General features: G+C 43.2%; 1 protein-coding gene across 1 annotated transcript; it reads left to right on the plus strand.

The window, feature by feature from the left end:
- The first annotated feature begins 731 nt into the window (after positions 1-731).
- LOC129147095 (zinc finger protein 721-like) lies at positions 732-25487 on the plus strand. The gene is given in 2 exon segments (XM_054710038.1): positions 732-2726; positions 24009-25487. Coding segments are annotated over 2 exon segments (3357 nt in total). The 3' UTR covers positions 25371-25487.
- The last annotated feature ends 47 nt before the right edge of the window (positions 25488-25534 follow it).

The following is a 25534-nucleotide window of genomic DNA, read 5'->3' on the forward strand; positions in this document are numbered from 1 at the left end:
GGACAGCATGTGTCCAAAACAATTAATTTGTATGGGTTTGAGCACATTCAAATTCTTCTACACAGATTCAGTTCCCCAGCATGAAAGGTCCTAAAAGAAGCTGTTTGTGGAGATACAATGAGTAGAGCCTTCCTCTTTTCTTTGTTTCCATCCTGTGCTTCTGTCCGTACCTTGGTGAGATTTTCACCATTGACTGAACAAGTAAAATATTGCAGCTCTTTCCTCAGTGTCTAAGTCATTTGTCTTGAAAGTCATTTATGAAATCATGCCTACTCATGCGGGATAAACATTTATGGTGAATATATTCTGGTTTCATGAGGTCAGCATGTACTTCACCAGTGTTTCCTTTTCTTCAGGTTGCGGCTGTGGAGCAGATGATGTGGAGGCACCAACTGAACAGAAGGTTTGCGGAAGAATGTCCCAGGTATGGAATTCCTTGTTAGGTTTGTCTTCCCAGAAGAACCACCCCTGTGAGAGTTGTGGGCTGGCCTTGGGAAACATTTTCCACTTCATTGAGCTGCAGGGTACACAACACAGACAGATACTATTGAGGTCTGGGGCATGTGGAAAACAATGTTTTTTTCGGTCTAAAATTTCCTCAGCAGTATGTGAGAGACAAGACTTTCATTAGAGGTGTTGTGAGGATCTCACTTGCAAATGGTTGTAATTTCAATAGGTCCCAGAATCATTTTACCTGTGGGGGAGGTTTTGCAGGGCATCCTTATTGGGTCATGACATCTCCACCAAATGACCCAATAAGGATGGACAAGCCAAATGATATTTCCCAATGTGGTGTGATGTTTCAAAAGAGAAAGAATTATAATAGTGGAAAAGAATGTGAGGAAGTCATTGGCTGCATCCACAGGGTTATTCAGGACAAGGGCGCCCAAGGTAGTAGTCTGTGTTTTGTGTGCTGTGAATGTGGAAAATATTTTACCAAATTTTCTACCGTTCATTGTCATCAGGGAGTTCCCACTGGAGAAAGGCCTTCTGAGTGTAATGATTATGGGAAATATCTTATCAACAGAACTCACCTTCGCTTTCATGTGACAATTCAAACTGGAGAAAGGTTTTGTAAGTGTAGTGAATGTGGGAAATCTTTTACTGCTAGCACCGATCTTCAAATTCATCAGAGAGTTCAGACTAAAGAAATACCTTATGAGTGCAGTGAGTGTGGGAAATCATTTCCCAGAAGCATTGACCTTAATTGTCATCTGAGAGTTCACACTGGAGAAAATCCTTATATATGCAATGAATGTGGGATATCTTTTGTCACGACCACGCACCTTCAAAATCATCAGAGAATTCACACCGGAGAAAAGCCTTATAAATGCAGTACATGTGGGAAATCTTTTATCACAACCTCACAACTTCATCGTCATCAGAGTGTTCACACTGGAGAAGGGCCTTATGACTACAGTGAATGTGGGAAATCTTTTACAATTAGCACTGATGTTCATCGTCATCAGAGATTTCACACTGGAGAAAGGCCTTATAAATGCAGTGAATGTGGGAAATCTTTTACCAGTAGTACTGACCTTCGTCGTCATCACCATATTCACACTGGAGAAAAGCCTTATAAATGCAGTCAATGTGGGAAATCTTTTACCTTTAACCTTCGTCGTCATCAGAGAATTCACACTGGAGAAAGGCCTTATGAGTGCGGTGAATGTGGGAAGTCTTTTACTGTTAGCACTGACCTTCGTCGTCATCACCGTATTCACACTGGAGAAAAGCCTTATAAATGCAGTGAATGTGGGAAATCTTTTACCAGGAGTACTACCCTTCGTCGTCATCACCATATTCACACTAGAGAAAAGCCTTATACATGCAGTGATTGTGGGAAATCTTTTATCACGCCCTCAAAACTTCATCATCACCAGAGAGTTCACACTGGAGGAAAGCCTTTTAAATGCAGTGAGTGTGGGAAAACTTTTATCACGACCTCATAACTTCATTGTCATCAGAGAGTTCACACTGGAGAAAAGCCTTATAAATGTAGTGAATGTGAGAAGTCTTTTACTGTTAGCACTGACCTTCGTCGTCATCACCGTATTCACACTGGAGAAAAGCCTTATAAATGTAGTGAATGTGGGAAATCTTTTACCAGGAGTACTAACCTTCGTCATCATCACCATATTCACACTGGAGAAAAGCCTTATAAATGCCATCAATGTGGGAAATCTTTTACCATTATCTCTAACCTTCGTCGTCATCAGAAAGTTCACACTGGAGAAAAGCCTTATAAATGCAGTGAATGTGGGAAATCTTTTACCTTTAGCAGTAACCTTCGTCGTCACCAGAGAATTCACACTGGGGAAAGGCCTTATGAGTGCAGTGAATGTGGGAAGTTTTTTACCATTAGCACTGACCTTCATCGTCATCACCGTATTCACACTGGAGAAAAGCCTTATAAATGCAGTGAATGTGGGAAATCTTTTACCTTTAGCAGTAACCTTCGTCATCACCAGAGAATTCACACTGGGGAAAGGCCTTATGAGTGCGGTGAATGTGGGAAGTTTTTTACCGTTAGCGCTGACCTTCGTCGTCATCACCGTATTCACACTGGAGAAAAGCCTTATAAATGCAGTGATTGTGGGAAATCTTTTATCGTGTCCTCAAAACTTCATCGTCATCAGAGAGTTCACACTGGTGAAAAGCCTTTTAAATGCAGTGAATGTGGGAAATTGTTTACCAGGAGCAATTATCTCAAATATCATCAGAGAGTTCACGCTGGAGAAAGCCATTATGAGTGCAAGTAATATGAGCTATCTCTCAGCCAAATTTTTAAATTTGCTCTGCACAAAAACGTTCTAATGTGAGAAGTGTCTTAGATGTGTAAGAAATCTTTCTTAGTTCTGTCTTAGCAATAGTATAAGAACATTTGTGAAGTTTCATTTGACTGAATTGTATCTCCTACATTTAATCACCTACATTATGTAAAGTCCCCTCAAGTGATTTTGCTGTTGTGTTTGTTTCTTTTTATGTTGGTATCAGACATATCTATATTGCACTTTCTAACATACAGAGACATGTTGCCAGGTCTAGGTCACTGCCTATTTCTGTTGCTGAAGGTATTTCATCTGTACCACCTATAGAATCCCTACTGATGGCATCAGTCACCAGCCTAATGTGCCCAGGGAAGCTAATTTATTGAAGAAAATTAGGAATACCTGAGCCTCTAGTTCTTATTGATTTCCTTCCCATACATTGTCACATTGGACTAATTACTGTTGGCAACAGTACATGTAATGTTCCAGTGCCAACACGCACCTTTGTTTTTAAGGGCTTTTGAGAAAGAACTGGGGCCTTTCTGAACCCCTTGTCCCACCTACAGGGAGGCAGTGCTGTGGGCACTAAGGTCTCCGTGTTGGATCTCCAACCTGGAATCTCCAGGAGACTCACTACAGCTCCCTGCCCCTCACTTGGCTACATGTGACATGCAGGTGATGACGGGCCTTACCTGGACTCTGAAGATCAATAAAAGTGACAAACTTAGTATTTGCCTGTGCCACGATTCCAGGGTCTACTTTTTGATCACTTTCTCTTTTAATTCTCACATAAACCTGAGAAGTCAAAACTAATATCAAACTGTTGGGAACATTCTCGATTACAGAAATGAAGAAGGTTTTCCAAAATTATTCAACAAACAAGTGTCAGATATAAGACACTGGATTTCACCCCAGTGTTGTGCCTTGGATTGCCAGTGGGGAGAAGGGCCTGGTTGTGGGCTAGATCCCCAGAAGAGGGTTTGAATGAGGCTGCTAGTCAATGTTGCACTCTCACATCAATGTTTCCCTCTCTCATTCTTTCTCTAAAAATCAGTAAACTATTCTTTAAAAATAAATATAAACTGATTGTACATTTTTGCATTATTGCAGCAGTGTGTGAGAGTTTCACATTCTCCACATCCTAGAGAATATTTTGTATGGTTAATAGTTGTTTTTTTAGGGGGATGGGGGAATGGGGTGACTTTGTTTCATTGTATTTTTTCTAGGAATTTATTGTGAACCTTGTCTCAAATGTGGATTTGCTGTGTCTGTATCTTTGTTAAAACATCTGATCATATGTTGTGCCTAATGTGCTGTGAGTTGTGGCAATTTTGTTTAACGAAAAAAGACAGGGAATAACAAAGATGGATGTTGGAATTTCACTCATTTTGTGCCATTTTTGCTTTATGAAGTAAATGTTTTGTATATTAGAACAATATGTTTCTATATTTAACATTTTTTCTCTTTTTGTTTATTTGTATTGATTTCAGAGAGGAAGGGAGAGACAGAGAGATTGAAATATCAATGGTGACAATCATTGATTGGCTGCCTTCTACACTCACCCTACTGGAGACCATGCTGAAACCTGGTCATTTGCTCTGTCCAGGATCCTAACCACAGCCTCTGGTCCCATAGAAAGATGCTCAGCCACTGAGCCACACCAGCCAGGGTATGCATTTTATCTTTGTCACCAACCTGGTAAGTCAAATCTAACAACAAATTGCTGGGAAGATCATGATTACAGAAGTGAAGCAGGTTCTCCAAGTTTACTCATCAAACAAGTGTCAGATATAAGAGGCTGGGTTGTACCCCAAGATTCTGGCTCCAGAGCCATGGACAATGTCTGCCAGTGCTGGTCAAGCCCTCTCGGCTTGTACACTGTGGGGCCAGCGAGGCTCAGCTGAAGCTGCTGTTTCCATTGTTGAAATTATGAATCTTTCACTATTTTCTTAAAGTATCAGAGCACTTATGCCATGCCCGTCAGTCCCCAGTACAATACCATCATCTGTCAGCTGGAGGGGCTTCTAGGTGAAAACTAATTGAGTCTGAGCTGCATTTGTCTCTCTCACTTTGAGGCCACCTCAGAGACTGACCCTCCAGAGACCTCAGTCATTTGGGCTGGATTTCTGTACCTTCACCCACCTTTAGGGTGACAAGCTGTAATACCATCCCCTGAGATAATTTTCATTTCTGAGTCTGTCTATTACAGTGTTGGTACATAGCTCTGATATTCACCCTGCAGGACAGGGGAGGTGAGGATGTGAATTTTGAATCCTCATGTGCAGAAGTGATCCAGGAGACCTACAGGATCCTGGTCTCATTGGGTGAGCTCTCACTTCTCCCTAATGCACAGGCCCCACTATACTGTCCTCTCTGTTCAGAGTGTCTGTATGAGACCACTGTGCTCACCATGTGTTCCCTACAGCACAGACCCCATTCTGAACACACATTTTTGTTTGCAGTCTTCTTTTGTCTGCACATGTAGTCTTTCTGTTGGAACATAGCATTTTTTTAAAACACAAACCCTGACCTACATGCCAGGACTCTGGCCCCAAATGGCTAATTTTATTTTTATTTTTAAAAAAATATAATTTATTAATATTTTTACAGAGAGGAACGGAGAACGATAAAGAGTTAGAAACATTGATCAGCTGCCTCCTGCACACTCCCCACTGGGGATGTGCCAGAAACCAAGGTACATGCGCTTGACCGGAATTGAACCTGGGACCCTTCAGTCTGCAGGCCAATCCAGTTAAGGCTTATTTTATTTTTTGAGAGAGTGGGAAATGAAGGGGGTTGGGGGGAGAGATAAACATTGATAAGAGAGATGGATTACAACCCAGACTTGTGCCCTGAAAAGAAATCAAGCCATGGAAATCTTGGTGCATGCTATGTTGGTCAACCATTGAACCATACCTTCCAGGCTCTATTGGAATTATGCAATGATTTATTGGCCTTTTTAAAGTGGGACTTCCTTGCACTGCATTCAGTAGGAGTTTTAGGTTCACTTGTTGATAGATATCTATTTGTTATTCATAATTTCTATCTTTACCTTTTTCTTTTTCTTCCTCTTACAGAATACCTTTCAGCAATTCATATAATACTGGTTTGGTGGTGATGAACTCCCTTAGCTTTTTCTTATCTGTGAAGCTCTTTCTGTGACCTTCAATTCTGAATGATAGCTTTGCTGGGTAGAGTAATCTTGGTTGTAGGTTCTTGCTATTCATCACTTGGAATATTTCTTGCCACTCCCTTCTGGCCTGCATAGTTTCTGTTGAGAAATCAGCTGACAATCGTATGGGTATTCCCTTGTAGGTAACTAACTTTTTCTCTTGCTTCTTTTAATATGTTCTCTTTGTCTTTTGTCCTTGGCATTTTAATTATGATGTGTCTTGATGTGGTCCTCTTTGGATTCCTTTTATTGGGGTTCTGTGCGCTTCCTGGACTTGTAAGTCTATTTCTTTCACTAGGTGCGTGAAGTTTTCGGTCATTATTTCTTCAAGGTTTTTAGTATCTTGCTCTCTCTCTTCTTCTGGAACCTCAATACTTCGGATGTTGTTACGCTTGAAGTTGTCCCAGAGGCTCCTTACACTATCTTCATATTTTTGGATTCTTTTTTCTTTTCTAATTGGGTGTTTTTTTGCTTCTTTGTATTTCAAATCTTTGACTTGATTCTTGCGATCCTCTAGTCTCCTGTTGGATCTTTGTATATTATATTTTATTTCAGTCAGTGTATGCTTAATTTCTAGTTCGTCCTGTTTCATATGCTCAAGGATCTCACTAAATTTATTGACCTTATGTAGAAAATTCTTGAAAAACCTTATAACCGTGGTTTTAAACTCTATATCCAGTCATTTGCTTTCCTCCATTCCTGTCATTTGTGACCTGTTTCTTTGTCTCTGCATTTTGGCTGCTTCCCTGAGTTGATAGAGTGGCTTTGTGTGCTAGGTGTCCTATAGGGCCCAGTGACTCAGCCTCCCCAGTTACTTGAGGTGGACACTATTGGTGCACCCCTTTGTGGGCTGTGTGCCCAGTCTTGTAGTTAAGCCTTGATTGTTGTTGGTATCACTGGGAGCAATTGACCTCCAGGCCAATTGGCTGTGAGGATCAGCTGTGTCTATGATGGGAGAACTTCTATGCTGGAGACACCCTTATGAGACAAGACTTGCTTCAGTGGGGCTTTGTTGCTCACTGAGTCTGCCCCCTGAGTGTGTCCCTTTCGGATCTGAGGAGTTTTAATCTGGATGGTACTACACTGACCCCTAGATACACTGCATCTTGGATCTCCAAAGAGGTGCTAATTTATCCTCTGCCTGAGGCCACCCAGCAGGAGCTACGGAGAGATATGCAGATTCCTCTTCTTTGTTTGGGTTATGGAGGTACTCAAATGACGTCCAGCTGTGAAGCAATGCAAGCTGCTCTGGGGCCTTGGGCCTTCTTTTGGATGTTCGGGGTCTCTCTGACACAGCTGCAGTTTGATAGGTAATTTTATATTTCAAAGGACCAGGCCATTCATATGCAAAAGCTTCTGGGCACAGCTTGGATGGGGCAGAGTCACAGGGGGTAGCAAACAGCAACGGCTTCCTGTCAGCCCTGCCCTAAGAGGCCCCTGGGTCTCAGTGTCCCTGGTAATCTCTGCAAGCACCTCTGACAGCAAGCTGCCCTCATGTTCCGCCCGCTGCCAGACAGTCCAGTTTCTCCCCATTTGGGTCTAGTTCCCGAGTATCACCCAGAACGAGTTCAGAGCAGTTGGGAGCTTGTGTCTCCCTGTGGATTGAAAAAGCTGCATACTCAGTTGCCAGCCTCCTCCTCGCTCACGCGCCTCCGTACCTTTGCATTTCACTTCCGCAATTCCTCTGAGTCTATATGCTTTTCTCTTCTTTTCTAATTGTACAGTTTCCACTTAGCCGCCTTCCTGTGGTTCTGGTTTTCTCTTTTAGTTGTAGTTTTGAAGTGGTTGTGTGAAGCGGAAAGTTTTTTTTATCTATGCCTCCATCCTGGTTTCTCACTGACAGATACATTGTCAGCCGGGCGCTTGCGGCAGAGCATGCGGGAGGGAATGGACCTGGGAGGCCTCGAACCGGGACAGCAGCGGGGACGCCCCTCTGGCACCTCCTCTGTACGACCTGGCGCTCAGCAGCTCAGAGTTCAGCCTCCATGAGCCAGGCAGAAAAGCCAAAAGGCTCTCTTTCTCTTTTTTAATGAAGTGATTTATTTATATTTTTTATTGGTTTCAGAGAGGAAGGGAGAGGGAGAGAGAGAAAGACCTTGCTGCCTCTTGCACACCCCGTACTGCGGCATGAGCCACAACCCGGGCATGTGCCCTTGACCGAATCAAACCAGAGATCCTTCAGTCCGCCTGCTGATGCTCTACCAACTGAGCCAAACAGGCTAGGGCGAGCATTTTCTCTTTTAACCCTTTGCACTCGCTTTTTCTCAATTCCTGCTACTGATGCTAACCGTGTCGAGTCACATTCGACATCCGAGTGCAAAAGGTTAGTACAGCAACCTCTCCAAGTGGAAACATATCAAAATGCTGAAACAATTCAGTATCAGAGAAATGAAGTAAGATCCCCAAGTTTACATCACAGACAAGTGTAAGGTTCAAGGGGCTGGATTTTAACCATTATTTTCTCCAGCGTCAGACACAGTCTCTACCACTGATGAGCAGCCCTCACTGGAGCAGGTGCAGGATGAGGACCAGGGTGGCTCAGCTGCAGCTCCTGTTTCCATGGTTGCAGTTATGCGTTTCCTCCCATTCCCGTTGCATCTCCAAGCACTTACCCTGGGCCTCCCCGTGTGCAGGGGAACATTCTTTTAGAATGAGCTATTTGTCTGCCTTCCCTTCTATACCAGCACAGAGTTTGCCCCTCAGGAGACCTCAGTAATTTGGGCTGGGTCTCTGCACCTGCGCCCACATGTTAGGTGTCAGGCTGTGATCCGATCCACTGTGATGAATTTCATGCCTCCGTTACCTTCCAATGATGTTCCTATGTGGCACTGACATTGACCCTGCAGCAGAGGAAACAATTGGATATGAATTCAGGGACCTAATATTGGGAAGCGATGCTGGAGTCCTACATGATCCTGGTCTCATTGGACGGGTGCTTACCTCTTTTTTTTTTTTTTTTTAAATATATTTTATTGATTTTTTACAGAGAGGAAGGGAGAGGGATAGAAAGCTAGAAACATCGATGAGAGAGAAACATCGACCAGCTGCCTCCTGCACACCCCCCACCGGGGATGTGCCCGCAACCAATGTACATGCCCTTGACCGGAATCGAACCTGGGACCCTTCAGTCCACAGACCGATGCTCTATCCACAGAGCCAAACCGGTTTCGGCGGGTGCTTACCTCTTATTCATGCATAGGAGCCACTGCCCATGTGATTCTATCCTCTATGTCCCTACTGGCTGAATGGGACTATGGCTCTCACCATGTTTTCCCTGCAGCCCAGATCATGTTCTGTACTCACATTCTCCTTCCCAGTCTCCTGTGTCTGCACCCTGGGTCTTTGGGTTGGAACAGAGTCCTTTTGAATACAAGCCGTCACCACAGTGCACAGCACCCTGGGCCACGACTGAGGTCCTTTCTGTGCTTTTCCTGACACTCTACCCTAACTGACTCTCCACATGCAACATTTTTAGTTGGTGAGGGTGGTTTTTCAGGTGAAGGTGTTTGCCATTTTGGCCAGTTACCTTTTTTTTTTTTTTTAGTTGTTTCCATGTATATGGAGGTTTACGTCTTAACAACTTGTTGATTGTTTTCCCCTGTTAACCTGTATTGTATCAATTTAATTATTAGGCCAACCAAAGATCCTAGAAAAGAAGAAGTAAATATTAATAGAAGAAGTAAATATTCGCCTCTACAATGTAATTTCCCTCATTTTCGCCCACTTACCTTCTTAGAGTAAAAGAATACTCTTAGGGTTTGGCATGTGATGCGGGCTGTGGAAGAATTCACAGCTAAAAGAAGAGATGTGAAAAATACAGAAAAACAGTCTGAATAATCAACAGAAGATTTTCAGGAGAGAACCCTGACATCTGAGCACCGAACGTGCAGACTGCATAGACCCTGAAATTTGCAAAATAAATAAAAAAAATAAAAGAAGAGATTTAGAAAGGGACTTCATTTTACTTTCCAAGAGAGGAAAGGGCCAAGCATTGCTAGTCACTCCAGGGCAGGAAAGAAAGGGTGGCTTCTGCTTTCCAGCAGTGCCTGTTGCTAAGGGACAAGGTATGCAGAGGCCTTGGGCTGTGCTGAATTTCAGTGGATATGAAGGGCTGTCTTTAAAATTTAATTAGTGTGCTTTCCCGGAGAGTATTTGGCAGATGTCCTAGGGAAGTGTGTTAGTATTTTTCCTAAGCCTATAAAATATGACTAGAGAGAAAGTTATGAACTTTCAGAAGAGGGTTGTTTGAAGAGGCAGAGGGAAGGAAACTTTCTATTAACTAGAAACTCCTTGGTACAAATTATCCCTGAGGTGTGACAACAGCAGGGAGGAGGGGTAGCAAGAATTTATCCTTGAAAGTAGCTTATGTTGCCGAAACTGGTTTGGCTCAGTGGATAGAGCGTAGGCCTGCGGACTGAAAGGTCCCAGGTTCGATTCCAGTTAAGGGCATGTACCTTGGTTGCGGACACATACCCAGTAGGGAGTGTGCAGGAGGCAGCTGATCCATGTCTCTCTCATCAATGTTTCTGGCTCTCTATCCCTCTCCATTCCTCTCTGTAAAAAAGCAATAAAATATATTTAAAAAAAAAAAAAGACTAGAGGCCCGGTGCATGAAATTAATGGACAGGGATGTGTGTCCCTCAGCCCAGCCTGCACACTCTCCAATCTGGGGCCCCTTGAGGGATGTCCGACCGCCCATTTTGGCCCAACAGGGATTGGGCCAAAATGGGCGGTCGGACATCCCTTTCACAATCCAGGACTGCTGGCTCCCAACTGCTCACCTGCCTGCCTTCCTGATTGCCTCTAACCACTTCTGCCTGCCAGTCTGATCACCCCCGAACCACTCCCCTGCCAGCCTGATTAATGCCTAACTGCTCCCCTTCCAACCTGATTGCCCCTAACTGCCTTCCCCTGAAGGCCTGGGTCTCCCCTAACTGCCCTTCCCTGTAGGCCCGGTTGCCCCCAACTTCCCTCCTCTGCCAGCCTGGTCACCCTAACTGCCCTCCCCTACAGGCTTGATCGCCCCCAACTGCCCCTCCCTTGCAGGCCTGGTCCCTCCTAACTGCCCTCCCCTACTGGCCATCTTGTGGTGGCTATCTTGTGTCCACATGGGGCAGCCATCTTTGACCACATGGGGGCAGCCATCTTGTGTGATGGAGTGATGGTCAATTTGCATATTAGTCTTTTATCAGATAGAATTGGCATCATTTATCCCAAGCAATGGCTCAACTGGGATGTAAGAGGCAGAATCTTTGTGCGTCAGAGAAGAAACATGACTTTAGGGATGACAGGATAGACCCAGAGTGTTCTTGCCTTGATGAAGAGGTAATATGCATTTTTATGTCTCGTCTTTATTATGTTCATAAGTAGGAACCCTTTTTTTTTTTCAACAACGTCTTATTCCCATTGCCTACTCCTCACCCAATTCTACTTCTTCATGTTTAATGTCAACACTTCACCAACAACTCAGTTTTAGTAGTGATCATTCTACTCGGATTCCCAGACCATGGATAACCTTAGCCTCTCTAAACTTTGCTCCTCTACCTCTTTCACGCATCTCTCTTTCCTGCAGTTCAACCTTGGTCCATGCCTGCAGAGCCTTAGGGTGTACACGTATTGTAATATTGACGCTGAACATCATGTGCTCTAATACGTTTGATTCTTATAGGTTTGAGCACATTCAAATTATACTACACAGACTCATGTCAACAGCATGAAAGGTCCTAAGGGAAGCCACTTGTGGAGGAACAATGATTTGAGCCTTCCTCTCTTCTTTGTTTCCCATCCTATGCTTCTGTCCCTCTCTTGTTGAGATATTCACCATTGACTGATATTTGGGGCCAAGTAATGTATACCAGCCATTTCCTCAGAGTCTAAGTCACTTGAATTGAAAATAATTCTATGGAATCATGCCTAGTCAGGTCAGATAAACATTTGTGGTGAATATATTCTGTTTTCATAAGGTCAACGTGTACCTCACCAGCATTTCCTTTTGTTCAGGTTGCTGCTGTGGAGCAGAGAATGTGGAGGCACCGACTGAACAGAACATTTCTGTAAGAGTGTCCGAGGCAAGGAATCCCAAGTTAGTGGTTTAAAAATAGCAGTGCTTTCCAGTATCATAAGGGAGTTCACACTGGAGAAAGCCATTATGAGTGCAATTCATGTGAGGTATCTCTCAGGCAAATTTCTAAATTCGCTCTTCACCTATGAGTCCAAATGTGAGAAATTTCTTAGATGTGTAGGAAATGTAGTTTCTTAGTTAGGACTTAACAATAGCACAAGAAAATTTGTGAATCCTCAGTTTTCTGAATTGTATCTCACCTATATTATGTAAAGTTCCCATAAGTGTTTTTGCTGTTGTATGTGTTTGCTTTTATGTTGGAACACTATGTAATTATGTTGACTTTTTAACATACAGAGATGTCTTGCCAGATCTATGTCACTGCATATTTCTGTTGTTGAAGGTATTTCACCTGAACCACCTATAAGGCCCCTACAGATGGCATCAATCACCATCCTCATGTGTCCACAGAAGCTAACTCTGTTGTCTGATTTGTTGAAGAAAATTAGTAATACCTGAGCCCTTAGTTCGTCCTTGTTTCCCTGTCATGCGTTGCCACAGAGGACTGATTACTGTTGGCCCCAGTCAACATAATGTTGCAGAGGGACTGCCATTCTCAAGGTCAGTCTTTCCCAAGATGCCAGTGATGAATTTATTGAGCGCCTAAGTCATCAATGGAAGAATTGCCAGTTTCATGTCTCTTTGGTTTGTAAAATAATGAAGGCTTTTTCCTAAGACTTCATTCATCTTGGATGTTCTATTTACTCTATAGGTTACTTTATAAGAAGATCTGGGCTCTCCAAGCATGATGAGGTGAAAAACTTTTATGAGGTCTCAAACATTTTTGCCCTTGGGGGAACAGTATGGTGCAGAAATTAGCTCATCAGTTTTTGGCAAATTTACATTGCTGCCCATATTTTCCTAGGAAACGCTGTGGGTGTGAATGAGGCTGCTGGCCGAGGTTGCACTCTTATACTGATGTTTCTCTCCCACTCTCTAATTATCTCTCTAAAAATCAGTAAACTGTTATTGAAAAATGAATATTAAATATAAATTGATTGTACATTTTTGCATTATTGCAGCGGTGTGTGAGTTTCACATTCTCCACATCCTAGAGAATATTGAGTTCAGCTAATTATTCTTTATTTAATCTTTTCTTGGGTACCTCAAAACTTTGTCGTGCTACCTCACTGTTGTTTGATTGTATTTTTTCTAGGAATTTAAGGTGAACCTTATCTCAGATGTGCATTTGCTGTATCAGTATCTTTGTTAAAACATCTGATCATATTTTCTGCCTAATGTGCTGTGAGTGTTGGTACTTTTCTTTAAGAAAAAGATATTGAAACAACAAAGATGGATGTTGGAATTTCTCTCATTTTGTGCCTTTTTTGCTTTATGAAGTAAATGTTTTTTGTATTAGGAAAATATGTTTATATATTTTACATTTTTTAATTTATTTTTATTGATTTCAGAGAGGAAGGGAGAGACAAAGAGAAATAGAAATATCAATGCTGACAATCACTGATTGGCTGCCTTCCACACACACACACTACTGGGGACCAAGCCTGAAACCTGGGCATGTGCCTGACCAGGGACCTAATCATGACTTTTGGGTTCATAGGTAGATGCTCAACCACTGAGCCACACCAGCCAGGGTATGCATTTTCTCTTTAATTGTCGCAACCACCTGGGATGTTGAAACTAATATCAAATTGCTGGGAAGATCCACGATTAGAGCAATGAAGTAGGTTCTCTAAGTTTACTCATCAAACAAGTGTCAGATATTCCCTATGCTAAGTTCATAGGTGAGTCCAGAGAGATCCTGTGGTGTGGAGCAGGAAGGTAGCAGAGCTGGGGCAGTGAGCCTGGGGTCTGAAACGGGAAGGAGGTATTCATTACACAGTGGTGTGCACATTTGGGAGATGTGTGAACTAATGGTCCCGGAGACCTGGTGTCGGCACTTTTAAAATATATATTTTATTGATTTCGGAGGACGAGAGAAGCAAAGAGATAGAAACGTCAATAAAGAGAGAATCAATCATCGGCTGTCTCCTGCATGCCCCCTACAGGGGATTGAGTAAATGCAAAGCCAAGTCCTATGTGCTTGATTAGACTGGAAACCTGGATCTTTCAGTCCGCAGGATAACACCCTATCCATTGAGCCAAACCTGATGGTGTTTCTCTGTTGTCTCCCTTCCCAGCCCATCTGTTGCGCTGAGTGCAATAACAGTGACTAATGGGACTGCACTGGCATTAGGGCCTGGTGTCCACACTAAACTGAGGAGCCCTGGAGGAGGTTGAGGGTGGGGAAGGTGTGTAAAGAGAAGGATGGCAAGTGCTGAGAAGGACAGCTCTGTTTTAAATTGTCTCCATTCTGACAGGTTGACGTGACCTTTGAGGACATTGCCCTGCACTTCTCCAGGGAGGAATGGAGCCTCCTTGATGAGGGTCAGAGACAGCTGTGCCTGAATGTGATGCTGGAGAACTTTGAACTTGTATCCTCGCTGGGTAAGACCCTCACTCTGGTTGGTTCCTAGGACTTGGCTTTGCATTTACCCATGCCCCGTCACCTCTAGGGGGTGCTCTGTCCTCACCTGGGGACTGTACACATTGCATGATTTTTCCAGTTTTCTGGGAAGTTGCTGTGGCTGGCAGGGTTGGTTTGATTGTTCCGCTCTGTTCTGCCCCTTTAGTCACAACACCTGCTGTACTGAACTCGTAGGGAGGGGTTTGTGGTTGGTTGTGTGGCAGGGAGCCTAATGGGTTCCACTGGGGTAGTGACCAAAAGCATATGCTTTATTGCTGTTTGTGATTTGTATGTATTTGCTTTGAAAATAGTCTCTACATCCTTATCCTATTTTTAACCTTTTTTTTTTTTTTTGCTAATGAGTCTTTTGAATACTTTTTCTAGTTCATAATAAGGTATTTTTTTGGATTTGCTTAATTGTGCTTCCTAAATATTGCATTTTTGTTTTATTTACAAATTCCATGTTTTTGGCAACTGTGCATTCAATAAGATTAGTGTGGCTATTTTTCCAGCAGGCTCAGATGCTGCTTACCAGTGTTTTCTGGTAAAGTGTTTTTAAGTGTTTTTTTTTTTTTAGAGCTTTCCTGTTGCTTTCAGAGAACAGAAGAAAATGCTCAAGTCTCAGGTGACTGTGTGTGTGTGTGTGTGTGTGTGTGTGTGTGTTTAATCCTCTAAGGATTTTTTTCCTGTTTTTTTTTTTTTTTTTTTTTTTTACTTTTCCTGCCTTCCCTCAGAGGTTCAGCCTGTAATTCATGTCTTTAATGCCCTCAACATGTTCTCTATTGTTTGCAATAGCTGAATAATTAGAGCCAGCGGCATCAGACGGAATCCAACTTGACTCTAGCCTCACTGCAGCCCAAGCCAAGCTGACACTGCTGATGGCATCAGAAGCAGATGCTCTGAAGTATTAGTGTCTGTTTTGTGACATTAACTTTTCTTAGTGGATTCAATGGAGGCAACATAGTTCTTGTTAGAAAGGAGCAACGTTCCCCGGAGACATAAGGCCTGAAGGCGAATGGCCTGAATGACGAAAAAAAATGCCTGTTATTCTGAAAGTCCAGGTCCTGAAGAAAGATATGCAAAACCAGCAGCTAAAGGAAGACACGCAGGTACCCCAGAAACAAACTTGCCCCAGACATCACCTCCGCTGAAGGTGCTGGAGGACCCTTAGTATGCTTGGTGTATACTCAGCTATATTCCTCAAATCCAGTCCTGGATTGAGCTGTGGAAATACAGGATCCCGGCATTGGCGCGTAGGAACTACATTACCCAGAAGGCCGGGCGTGGAATGACAACAGTCTCAGCCAATGGAGGCTCAGAAAAGACGTTTCCGCTTGGCCACTTCTGTAGGGCGGGACCGGCAGGCCTCCTGGCGGGTTTTGTCTTCTCTCCGTTTCATTCCCAGGCGGTCCGGACAGTTCCTGGTCACAGAGTCCCGTGGGGAAGGCTGGAGAGTGGTGTTCCCCGCCTCACAGCCCATGGTGGGAGCCTGCAGGGGTGCACACAGCTCACATGCTGGATTGAAGCTCAGAGTCGCCACCGGGACCGGACCAGGGACCGCCATTCCCGCGGCGGCCTCATCTCCCGCCGCTCCCGCCCCGCTCAGCCCACAGAGTGCAATGGCGGCGCCCGTGCTGAGTCTTGGGGCTGAGGTGAGTTTGTGTCCCCCGGGCCCTCACCGCCTCCTCACACGGAACACCACAGCCCGGGTGCGGGCGCCTGTCACGTCCTGCAGCTCAGTCCGCGTGGAGGACCGTGAGGAAGGCGGAGGGGAGAGAGGAGCGTTGTGGCTTCTGAGGCACAGCCAGTGCAGGGCGGAGAGGACAGACAGGGGTGACTTGCATCTGAGGTTCCCCTGCGGACGTGGGCGGTGAGGTGGAAGCAAAAATCAGAGACCGGCAGGGAGGATTTCAGAGCCGCATGCCCTGCTCTCCCCAGGCTGTGGGGTCCACCAGGAATCGGGGGTTGGGCCAGATCCTTCTGAAACCTCTCAAGCACTCTCTGGGTGCCATATGCCAAGTTCATGGGTGGGTCCTGAGAGGCCCTGTGCTGTGGAGCAGGAAGGTGGCAGAGTTGGGGGAGGGAACCTGGGGACTGAAGATGGGAAGGAGGTAGACATTTCCCAGTGGTGTGCACACCTGGAGGAAGTGTGAGCTGATGGTCCCCGGGACCTGGTGCTGGGACTAAAGGGTGAAGCATAAGCTCAGGTTTGGTTGTGTCTTGGTGGCATGATCTGGGAGACGGCGGTGGTATTGCTGGGCTGGAAGGCTGGGGCCCTGCAGGCATTATCCTGAGCTTCAATGATGTCTCTCTGCTGTCCCCCTTCCCAGCCCATCTGTTGTGCTGAGGGCAGTCACAGTGAGTAATGGGACTGTGAGGAGAGAACAGCCACCATTGGCAGTAGGGCCTGGTGTCCACACTAAACTGGGGTGCCCTGGAGGAGGCTGAGGGTGAGGAAGATGTGTAAGGAGTAGGAGTGGGGGTTCTCAGAGAGACAGCTCTGGTTTCAATTGTCTCCATTCTGACAGGTTGGCGTGACCTTTGAGGACATTGCCCTGTACTTCTCCAGGGAGGAATGGAGCCTCCTTGATGAGGGTCAGAGACAGCTGTACCTGCATGTGATGCTGGAGAACTTTGAACTAATATCTTCCCTGGGTAAGACCCTCACTCTGGCTGGTTTCTGGGACTTGGCTTTGCATTTCCTATACCCCTTCACCTCTAGGGGGTGCTCTGTCCTCACCTGGGGACTGTACACATTGCTTGATTTTTCCAGTTTTCTGGGTACTTGCTGTGGTTGGCAGGGTGGGTTTGTTTGCACCGCTCTGTTCTATCCCTTTAGTCACAACACCTGCTGTAGTGAACTCTTAGGGAAGGTTTTATGGTTTGTAGTGTGTCAGAGGGCCTAATGGATTCCACCTTGACTAGTGAGTTAAAGCATTTTTTTAATATTCCTATTGGTCATTTGTACGTGTTTTTTGTGTGTTTTTTTAAATAGTCTCTACATCCCTAGTCCTAATTTTAACAATATTTTTTGGCTAGTGAGTCTTTTGAATGCCTTTTCCAGTTTATATATTAAGGTACATGGCTTTTTGCATTTGCCTAGTTGTTCTTCCCAAATATTACATTCTTGTTTTATTTACAAATTCCATGTTTTGCGCAACCCTGCATTCAGGAAGTCTAGTGTGGCTATTTTTCAGGCAGGCTCAGATGTTGGTTACCTGTGTTTATTAGTAAAGTATTTTTAAGGAATTTATTTAGAGTTTTTTTCAATAAAACCATACTGTTCTTCATAGCCTTCATTATAGTGTTAACGTGACATATCTGGATATTAGCTTGCTTATTTATTTATTTATTTATTTTTTATTTATTTATTTATTTTTAATCTTCACCCGAGTATGTTTTGCTATTGAGTTTTAGAGAGAGTGGGTAAGTGGAAAAGACAGAGAGAAATATAGATGTGGAGAACAACAGGTCATTCTTCAGGACTGTGTTTAATTTGAACATACTTGTGAATTTTCCAGCTTTGTTGAAACTAAAACTTATTTCTAGTTTCATATATTGTGACTCGATAAGGTACTTGATGTGATTCCTTCTCAAGGTTTGAGACTATTTTCTGACCTAACACATGATCTACTTAGGGAATGTTTCATGTGCGCTTGACAAGAATACATCTCCTGCTGCACTTGGTTGGAATGTTCTGTATATATTTCTTAGTTCTGTTTTCTCTAGAGTCTAGTCAGACTTCAGTTACTCTTACTGCTTTTGTATGGGATGTCTACCTGTTATTGAAGGGGCATTGTTCTGTTGTATTGCAAATCAGTGAGCTAGACAAGACGCCTTCATGAGCCAATTAATTAGGAGTCATCTTTATTGCTCGTAGGTTCAGAGCAGATCACCTCTGTCAAATTCTGAATACCCAAAAGAGGAAGCATTCTCTTTTTGTATCTTTTCGAGTCCTTGTGTAAGTTATTTTTACAGACAGTTTATAACCTTGAGTATATATCATATCTAACAAACACCTGTCATGTCTATACAGATAACTTGTAGCCTTGAGTACATATCATATCTATACAGACACCTGGCCTTAGTATCAGCATATCAGCCTAGTTTGCAAGGTCAGACAGTTTATCTTCTCTATTATTCAAGCTAAAAAACAAAGTTATATTTTATAGAATAAGAGACTGTCTAAGAATAACAGAGTAGTTCAAACAGCATTTTTAAACAGCAGTTTTCCAAAGGTGGGACTACCATGCTTCAGTTCAGTTTGCATACTAATATTGGGTATGTTTATTTTCTGCCTTCAGATGTGCTATTAGGTGTGTATTATACTTAGTTGCTATGTTGTTGAGTGGATAATAACTTAAATTGTTATCCTGTTGATGAATTGACTGATTTATTATTTTATGATGACTTTTGTTTCTTGTAACAGTTTTTGAGGAGATTTCTTTCCTCTGGTACAGTTTTCACGACTCCTGCCCAGTTTTGGTTTCATTTGCATGGAATATTTTTGGCAAGTTTTTTTCCCTTGCCTGTTTGAGTTCAAAAAGGTATAGTGTCTCTTGTAGGCAGCCTATATTGCAAGAATGTCAAACTCAAAGGCTAACATGGGCCAAATAAACAAGGTTTAAGTTTATGTGGGCCACAAAAAAACAAAAGCTACAATTTTCATAGAAACGAAGGTCTATTTCAATATTGACACGCTGAATCCAAAGGGCTGAAATAAATGAGTAATCATTAACAAAATAATAGCCGAAACCGGTTTGGCTCAGTGGATAGAGCGTCGGTCTGCGGACTGAAGGGTCCCAGGTTCGATTCCGGTCAAGGGCATGTACATTGGTTACAGGCACATCCCCGGTGGGGGGTGTGCAGGAGGCAGCTGGTCGATGTTTCTGGCTCTCTATCCCTCTCCCTTCCTCTCTGTAAAAAATCAATAAAGTATATTTTAAAAAAATAATAATAATAGAATATTTTAATAAAAATTGATATTTTTTCTTGAACATTAACTTACCAGGCTGAGTAACTGCACAAATTAATAAGTGTAACACAAATAAACCTATTTTTCTTGTTCTCCGAAAGAGAAATATTTCCTGTTGCACACACCAAACAAGTCAGTACAAGACTAATGATGTGGCAATCGGCTGCTAAAATATTTGCTGCTAGTATTAGTGTAGAGAAATGGTACACCTGCGTGTAAGATGTGTAAGGGAAATGAATGTGTTATATTGTAAATCAGTGAGCTTTACAGAAGACACCTTAGTGAGCCAATTAATTTGGAGTCTTTTATTACGCTAGCAGGCCCAGACTGCTTCCGAAGACTGAGCAAAGCAAGATGTAGGAAGTTCTCCCTTTAAAACCCTTCCCCCCAGTCCCTTTGTCTCCCAAATATGGAGTTTCCGGATCTTTGCAAGTTTTCAAAGAGTCCCATGTATGCTTATTAGATATGTTGCAGGAAGCCTGTAACCTTGAGTACGACACAGTTCTATTCAGATAACTAAAACACCTGGCATGAGAGTATGGGAATATCAGTCCCTAGCCTACAAGGTCAGACAGCTAAGTTTATCTAATTCCCTATTATTCAAGTAAGCTAAAAAGCATATGTTTACAGAAACTAATAAGCAGAGTTAATTCACAGAATAAGGGCCCATCTAAGAATAGCAGAGTTGACTCATAGAACAAGGGACCATCTAAAATAGCAGAGAATTTCGCCCTAACTGGTTTGGCTCAGTGGATCGAGCGTTGGCCTGCGGACTGAAAGGTCCTAGGTTCCATTCCGGTCAAGGGCATGTACCGTGGTTGCAGGCACATCCCCAGTGAGAGGTGTGCAGGAGGCAGCTGATCAATGTTTCTCTCTCATTAATGTTTCTAATTCTCTATCCCTCTCCCTTCCTCTCCGTAAAAAAATCAATAAAATATATATTTTTAAAATAAAAAAAAAATAAAAATAAAACAAAATAGAGAATTTCAAACAGCAGTTTTACAAAATAGGGATTACTATGTTTAAAATGCAACACGATTATAGTAATCAGTCATTACCAAACATTGTAGTTTGTTATTAATAATTATGTAAAAATTAAGTTATGAAATTTTTTATTAAAACGTTTCTTACATACCATTATATTGGCTGGGCCAAAAAAAATTCATTATGGGCAGCATATGGCCCATGGGCCAAAAGTTTGACATGCTATATTGTGACTGCTTTTTGGTTTTTTTATGTCTTCAGTGACTCTATATATTTTTAATGAAGAACTTGTTTTTTGTTTTTTGTGTGTTTTTTTAAAATATATTTTATTGATTTTTTACAGAGAGGAAGAGAGAGGGATAGAGAGTTAGAAACATCGATGAGAGAGAAACATCCATCAGCTGCCTCTTGCACACTCCCTACTGGGGATATGCCCGCAACCAAGGTATATGCCCTTGACTGGAATCGAACCTGGGACCCTTGAGTCCGCAGGCCGACGCTCTATCCACTGAGCCAAACCGGTTTCAGCAAGAATTTGTTTAAGGAGGAACTATTGCCACTTCTTCACTGGTTTCTGGCTCTTTTGTAGTTCCTTTGTCTTCCTATCTTATGGTCGTCCTTTGTGATTTGATGACTTTGTATAATGATTTGACCCCTTTCTCTTTTGTATATATATTACGTAGTGTTTGTTTGTGATTTCCAAGAGACTTTCATAAAGCAAGTTATACCCTTTGCAGTCTATTTTATCTTGATAACACCTTCAATTGCATATAAAACTTCTGCCCTTGGACTCTTCACCACACACTCTTTTATAGCATTTTGATGTGACAATTCAAATCTTTTCATGTTGTATATGTATTGAGGTACACAATGTCAACTTTGTTATTTTTACCAGTTTAAGCTTTTTTTTTCAATATTATCACTTTATTCAGGAGATAATCAAATACAATACAGGGCCAACACTGAAAAATAGCTGTACATAAATTTATATAAATCGGCTACATTGTCCAGAAGAGATTCAGTCGTTGTAAACAAGGAGGGTGCCTAAATGACTACAGTGTTTCGAGCAAGTGTCCCCACACTCCCTTGAGTGAAGATGGTCCCAGGTGGAGGTGGTCCTTTTAGCAGGAAGAGGAAGCAGTGCCAATGCACACAGAGAGGAAGGGAGAGGGATAGAGAGTAAGAAACATCGATCAGCTGCCTCCTGCACACCCCCCACTGGGGATGTGCCCACAACCAAGGTACATGCCCTTGACCGGAATCGAACCTGGGACCCTTCAGTCCGCAGGCCGACGCTCTTTCCACTGAGCCAAACCGGTTTGGGCTCCATGTCCTGTTTTTGTAGCCGAATGGCCCCCTCCAAACGGTCCCTAATGAGACGATGAACTTCTACTTTCTCAGCAGTGTCAGTGTCAGACAAAATCTTTAGCTCTTCCATCCTCAGCTTAAGGATCACGGCACTACACTTGATCTCCAGGTACTGGGCATTGATGCGGTCTCGCTCAGACTGAGTCTTCAGCAATCTGTGCAGTAAGGCGTGGCAGCGGAGAAGCACCTGGGAGTAGGTATCTCTCTTCTCCAGTAGCACCACCTGCTCCTTCTGCTGGCTCTTGGCATCCTGGCACTGCTGCTTCTCACTCACCAGGATCTCTGCCAGTTTCCATACCTTTGCTGCCTTCAGGGTTTCATGATCTGAATTGGAATTAGGATCATGGTAGCAAAGCAGAGTGAAACATTTCTTCTTGAGTTGCTCCTCCACTTCCAGTGGGAGTCGAGCTCTCTTTATTATCACTGCCCATTCCTCACCCAGTTCTACTTCTCCTTACTTATTGTTGGTACTTTGAAAACTACTCAGTTCTAACAGTAATCGTTTCTAATTGGATTCCCAGCCCACAGATAACCTTAACTTCTCTAGACTTTGCAACTCTACCTCTTACATAGGTCTCTCTTTACTGCACTCCAACATTGGTCCATGCCTGCAGAGCCTTAGAGTGCACATGTGTTATTACACTGATGTTGAACATTATGTGCTCTAATACAATTGATTTTTATGGGTTTGAGCACATTCAAATTATTCTACACAGACTCACGTCACCAGCATGAAAGGCCCTAAAGGAAGCCATTTGTGGAGGAACAAGGAGCAGACCCTTCCTCTCTTCTTTGTGTCCCATCCTGTGCTCTGTCCCTCCCTTGCTGAGATTTTCACCATTGATTGACCTTTGGGGCCAAATCCTATATAATAAAAGCGTAATACGCTGTCTGGTCGACTGGTCAGCTGTTCAACCAATCAGAGCATAATATGCTAATGATATGCTAAGGCTGCTCAACCCCTCGCTATGATATGCACTGACCACCCCGGGCATTCATTCGACCAGTCGACCAGTTGCTATGACGTGCACTGATCACCAGGAGGCAGATGCTCTGACTGGTAAGTTAGCTTGCTGCTGGTGTCCAGCCAATCAGGACTGAGTGAGATGGGCCGGACACGCCCTGGAGCCATTTCACGGTTCATCCCCAGCTGGCCAACCTCCTACATCTCTCCCCGGCCCCAATCATGCACCCGTACCCCCTGACCTGCGCCCTCTCGCAATGCAGGAACCCTTGGGGAATGTCGTAGAGCCGGTTTTGACCCAATCCTGCAGGCCAGGCCAAGGGACCCACTGGTACACAAATTCGTGCACTGGGCCTCTAGTACTGTATAAAACACATTTCCTCAGAGTCAACATCACTTGTCTTGAAAATCATTCTTTGGAATCATATCTAGTCATGACAGATAAACATTTGTGATGAAGATATTCTGTTTTCATAAGGTCAACATGTACCTTTCTTTTTGTTCAGGTTGCTGCTGTGGAGCAGAGAATGTGGAGGTACCGACTGAACAGAATGTTTCTGTAAGAGTGTCACAGGCAAGGAATCCCAAGTTAGCCTTGTCTTCCCAGAAGAGTCACAGTGAGAGTTGTGGACTAGTTCTGGGAAACATTTTCCAATTAACTGAGCTGCAGGGAACACAACATGGACAGATACTCTTGGGGAGTGGGGCATGTGCAAAACATTCCCTTTTCAGAGAAAAATTTCACCAGCAGCATGTGAGAGAGAAGACTTTCATTAGAGATGTAGACAGGATCTCACTTACAAATGGCTGCAATTTCAACGTGTCCCAGAATCATTTTACCTGGGGGAAGCTTGGGCAGGGCATCCTTACTGGGTCAGGACATGTCCACCAAGAGACTGTGCAGACTAGGGAAAGGCCAGATGGTATTTTGAAGTGTGGGGTGACATTTCAAAGGAGAAAAGATTATTACATCAGAAAAGAATGTGAAGAAGACATTGGCTGCAACCACACGTTTATTCAGGACAAGGGTGTCCATGCTGGAAGTGGGTGTTTTGTTTGCTGTGAATATGGAAAATATTTTACCAAGTGTTCTAGCTTTCATTATCAGAGACTTCACACAGGAGAAAGGTCTTATGAGTGCAGTAAATTTGTGAAATCTTTTATTAGTAGCAATCGTTATCATCAGACAGTTCACACTGGAGAAAAGCCTTATAAATGCACTGAATGTGGGAAATCTTTTACCACTAGCAGTAACCTTCGTTGTCATCAGAGGGTTCACAATGGAGAAAAGCCTTATCAATGCAGTGAGTGTGGGAAAGCTTTTACCACAATGCAAAGCCTTTGTCATCATCAAAGACTTCACACTGGAGAACGGCCTTATGAGTGCAGTGAATGTGGAAGATCTTTTATCACTAGCAGTAACCTTCATTGTCATCAGAGAGTTCACACAGGAGAAAAGCCTTATAAATGCAGTGAATGTGGGAAAGCTTTTACTAGAATGCAAAACCTTTGTCGTCATCAGAGACTTCACACTGGAGAAAGGCCTTATGAGTGCAGTGAGTGTGGAAAATCTTTTACCACTAGCACTGCCTTTTGTTGTCATCAGAGAATTCATACTGGAGAAAGCCGTTATCAGTGCAGTGAATGTGGGAAATCTTTTACCACTAGCAGTAACCTTCGTTGTCATCAGCGAGTTCACACTGGAGAAAAGCCTTATAAATGCAGTGAATGTGGGAAAGCTTTTACCAATAGCACTGATTTTTGCCGTCATCAGAGGTTTCATACTGGAGAAAGACCTTATAAGTGCAATGAATGTGGGAAATCTTTTACTGATAGCAGTAACCTTCATTGTCATCAGAGGGTTCACACTGGAGAAAAGCCTTATAAATGCAGTGAATGTGAGAAAGCTTTTACTAGTAGCACTAAACTTTGTCGTCACCAGAGAGTGCACACTGGAGAAAGGCCTTATCATTGCAGTGAATGTGGGAAATCTTTTATCACAAGTACTGACCTTCGTTGTCATCAGAGAGTTCACACTGGAGAAAGGCCTTATCAGTGCACTGAATGTGGGAAATCTTTTACCAGTAGCAGTACACTCCGTAATCATCAACGTTCTCACACCGGAGAAAGGCCTTATCATTGTAGGGAATGTGGGAAATCTTTTATCACTAGCACTCAACTTCGTTGTCACCAGAGAGTTCACACTGGAGAAAGGCCTTATCAGTGCAGTGAATGTGGGAAATCTTTAATTACTAGCACTCACCCTAATTGTAATCAGAGAATTCACACTGGAGAAAGGCCTTATAAATGCAGTGAATGTGGGAAGTCTTTCACCAGGTCAGATAGTCTCCATGATCACCAGAGAGTTCACACTGGAGAAAGGCCTTATGAATGCAGTGAATGTAGGAAATCTTTTACCCGTAGAAATGGCCTCCGTGAACATCAGAGAGTTCACACTGGAGAAAAGCCTTATAAGTGCAGGGAATGTGGTAAATCTTTTTCCAGTAGGGGCGGCCTTCGTAATCATCAGAGAGTTCACTCTGGATAAAGGCCTTATGTGTGCAGTTAATGTGAGGAATCTTTCAGCCAGTGGTCTATATTTGCTTTGCACATATGAATTCACATGTGAAAAATTTCTTACATGTGTAGAAAATATACTTTTTTAGTTAGGTCTTAATATGGAAAAATTTGTGAAATCTCATTAATCTGAAT

The sequence above is a fragment of the Eptesicus fuscus genome, chromosome 21 (genome assembly GCF_027574615.1).
Source record: "Eptesicus fuscus isolate TK198812 chromosome 21, DD_ASM_mEF_20220401, whole genome shotgun sequence".
NCBI lineage: Eukaryota > Metazoa > Chordata > Mammalia > Chiroptera > Vespertilionidae > Eptesicus > Eptesicus fuscus.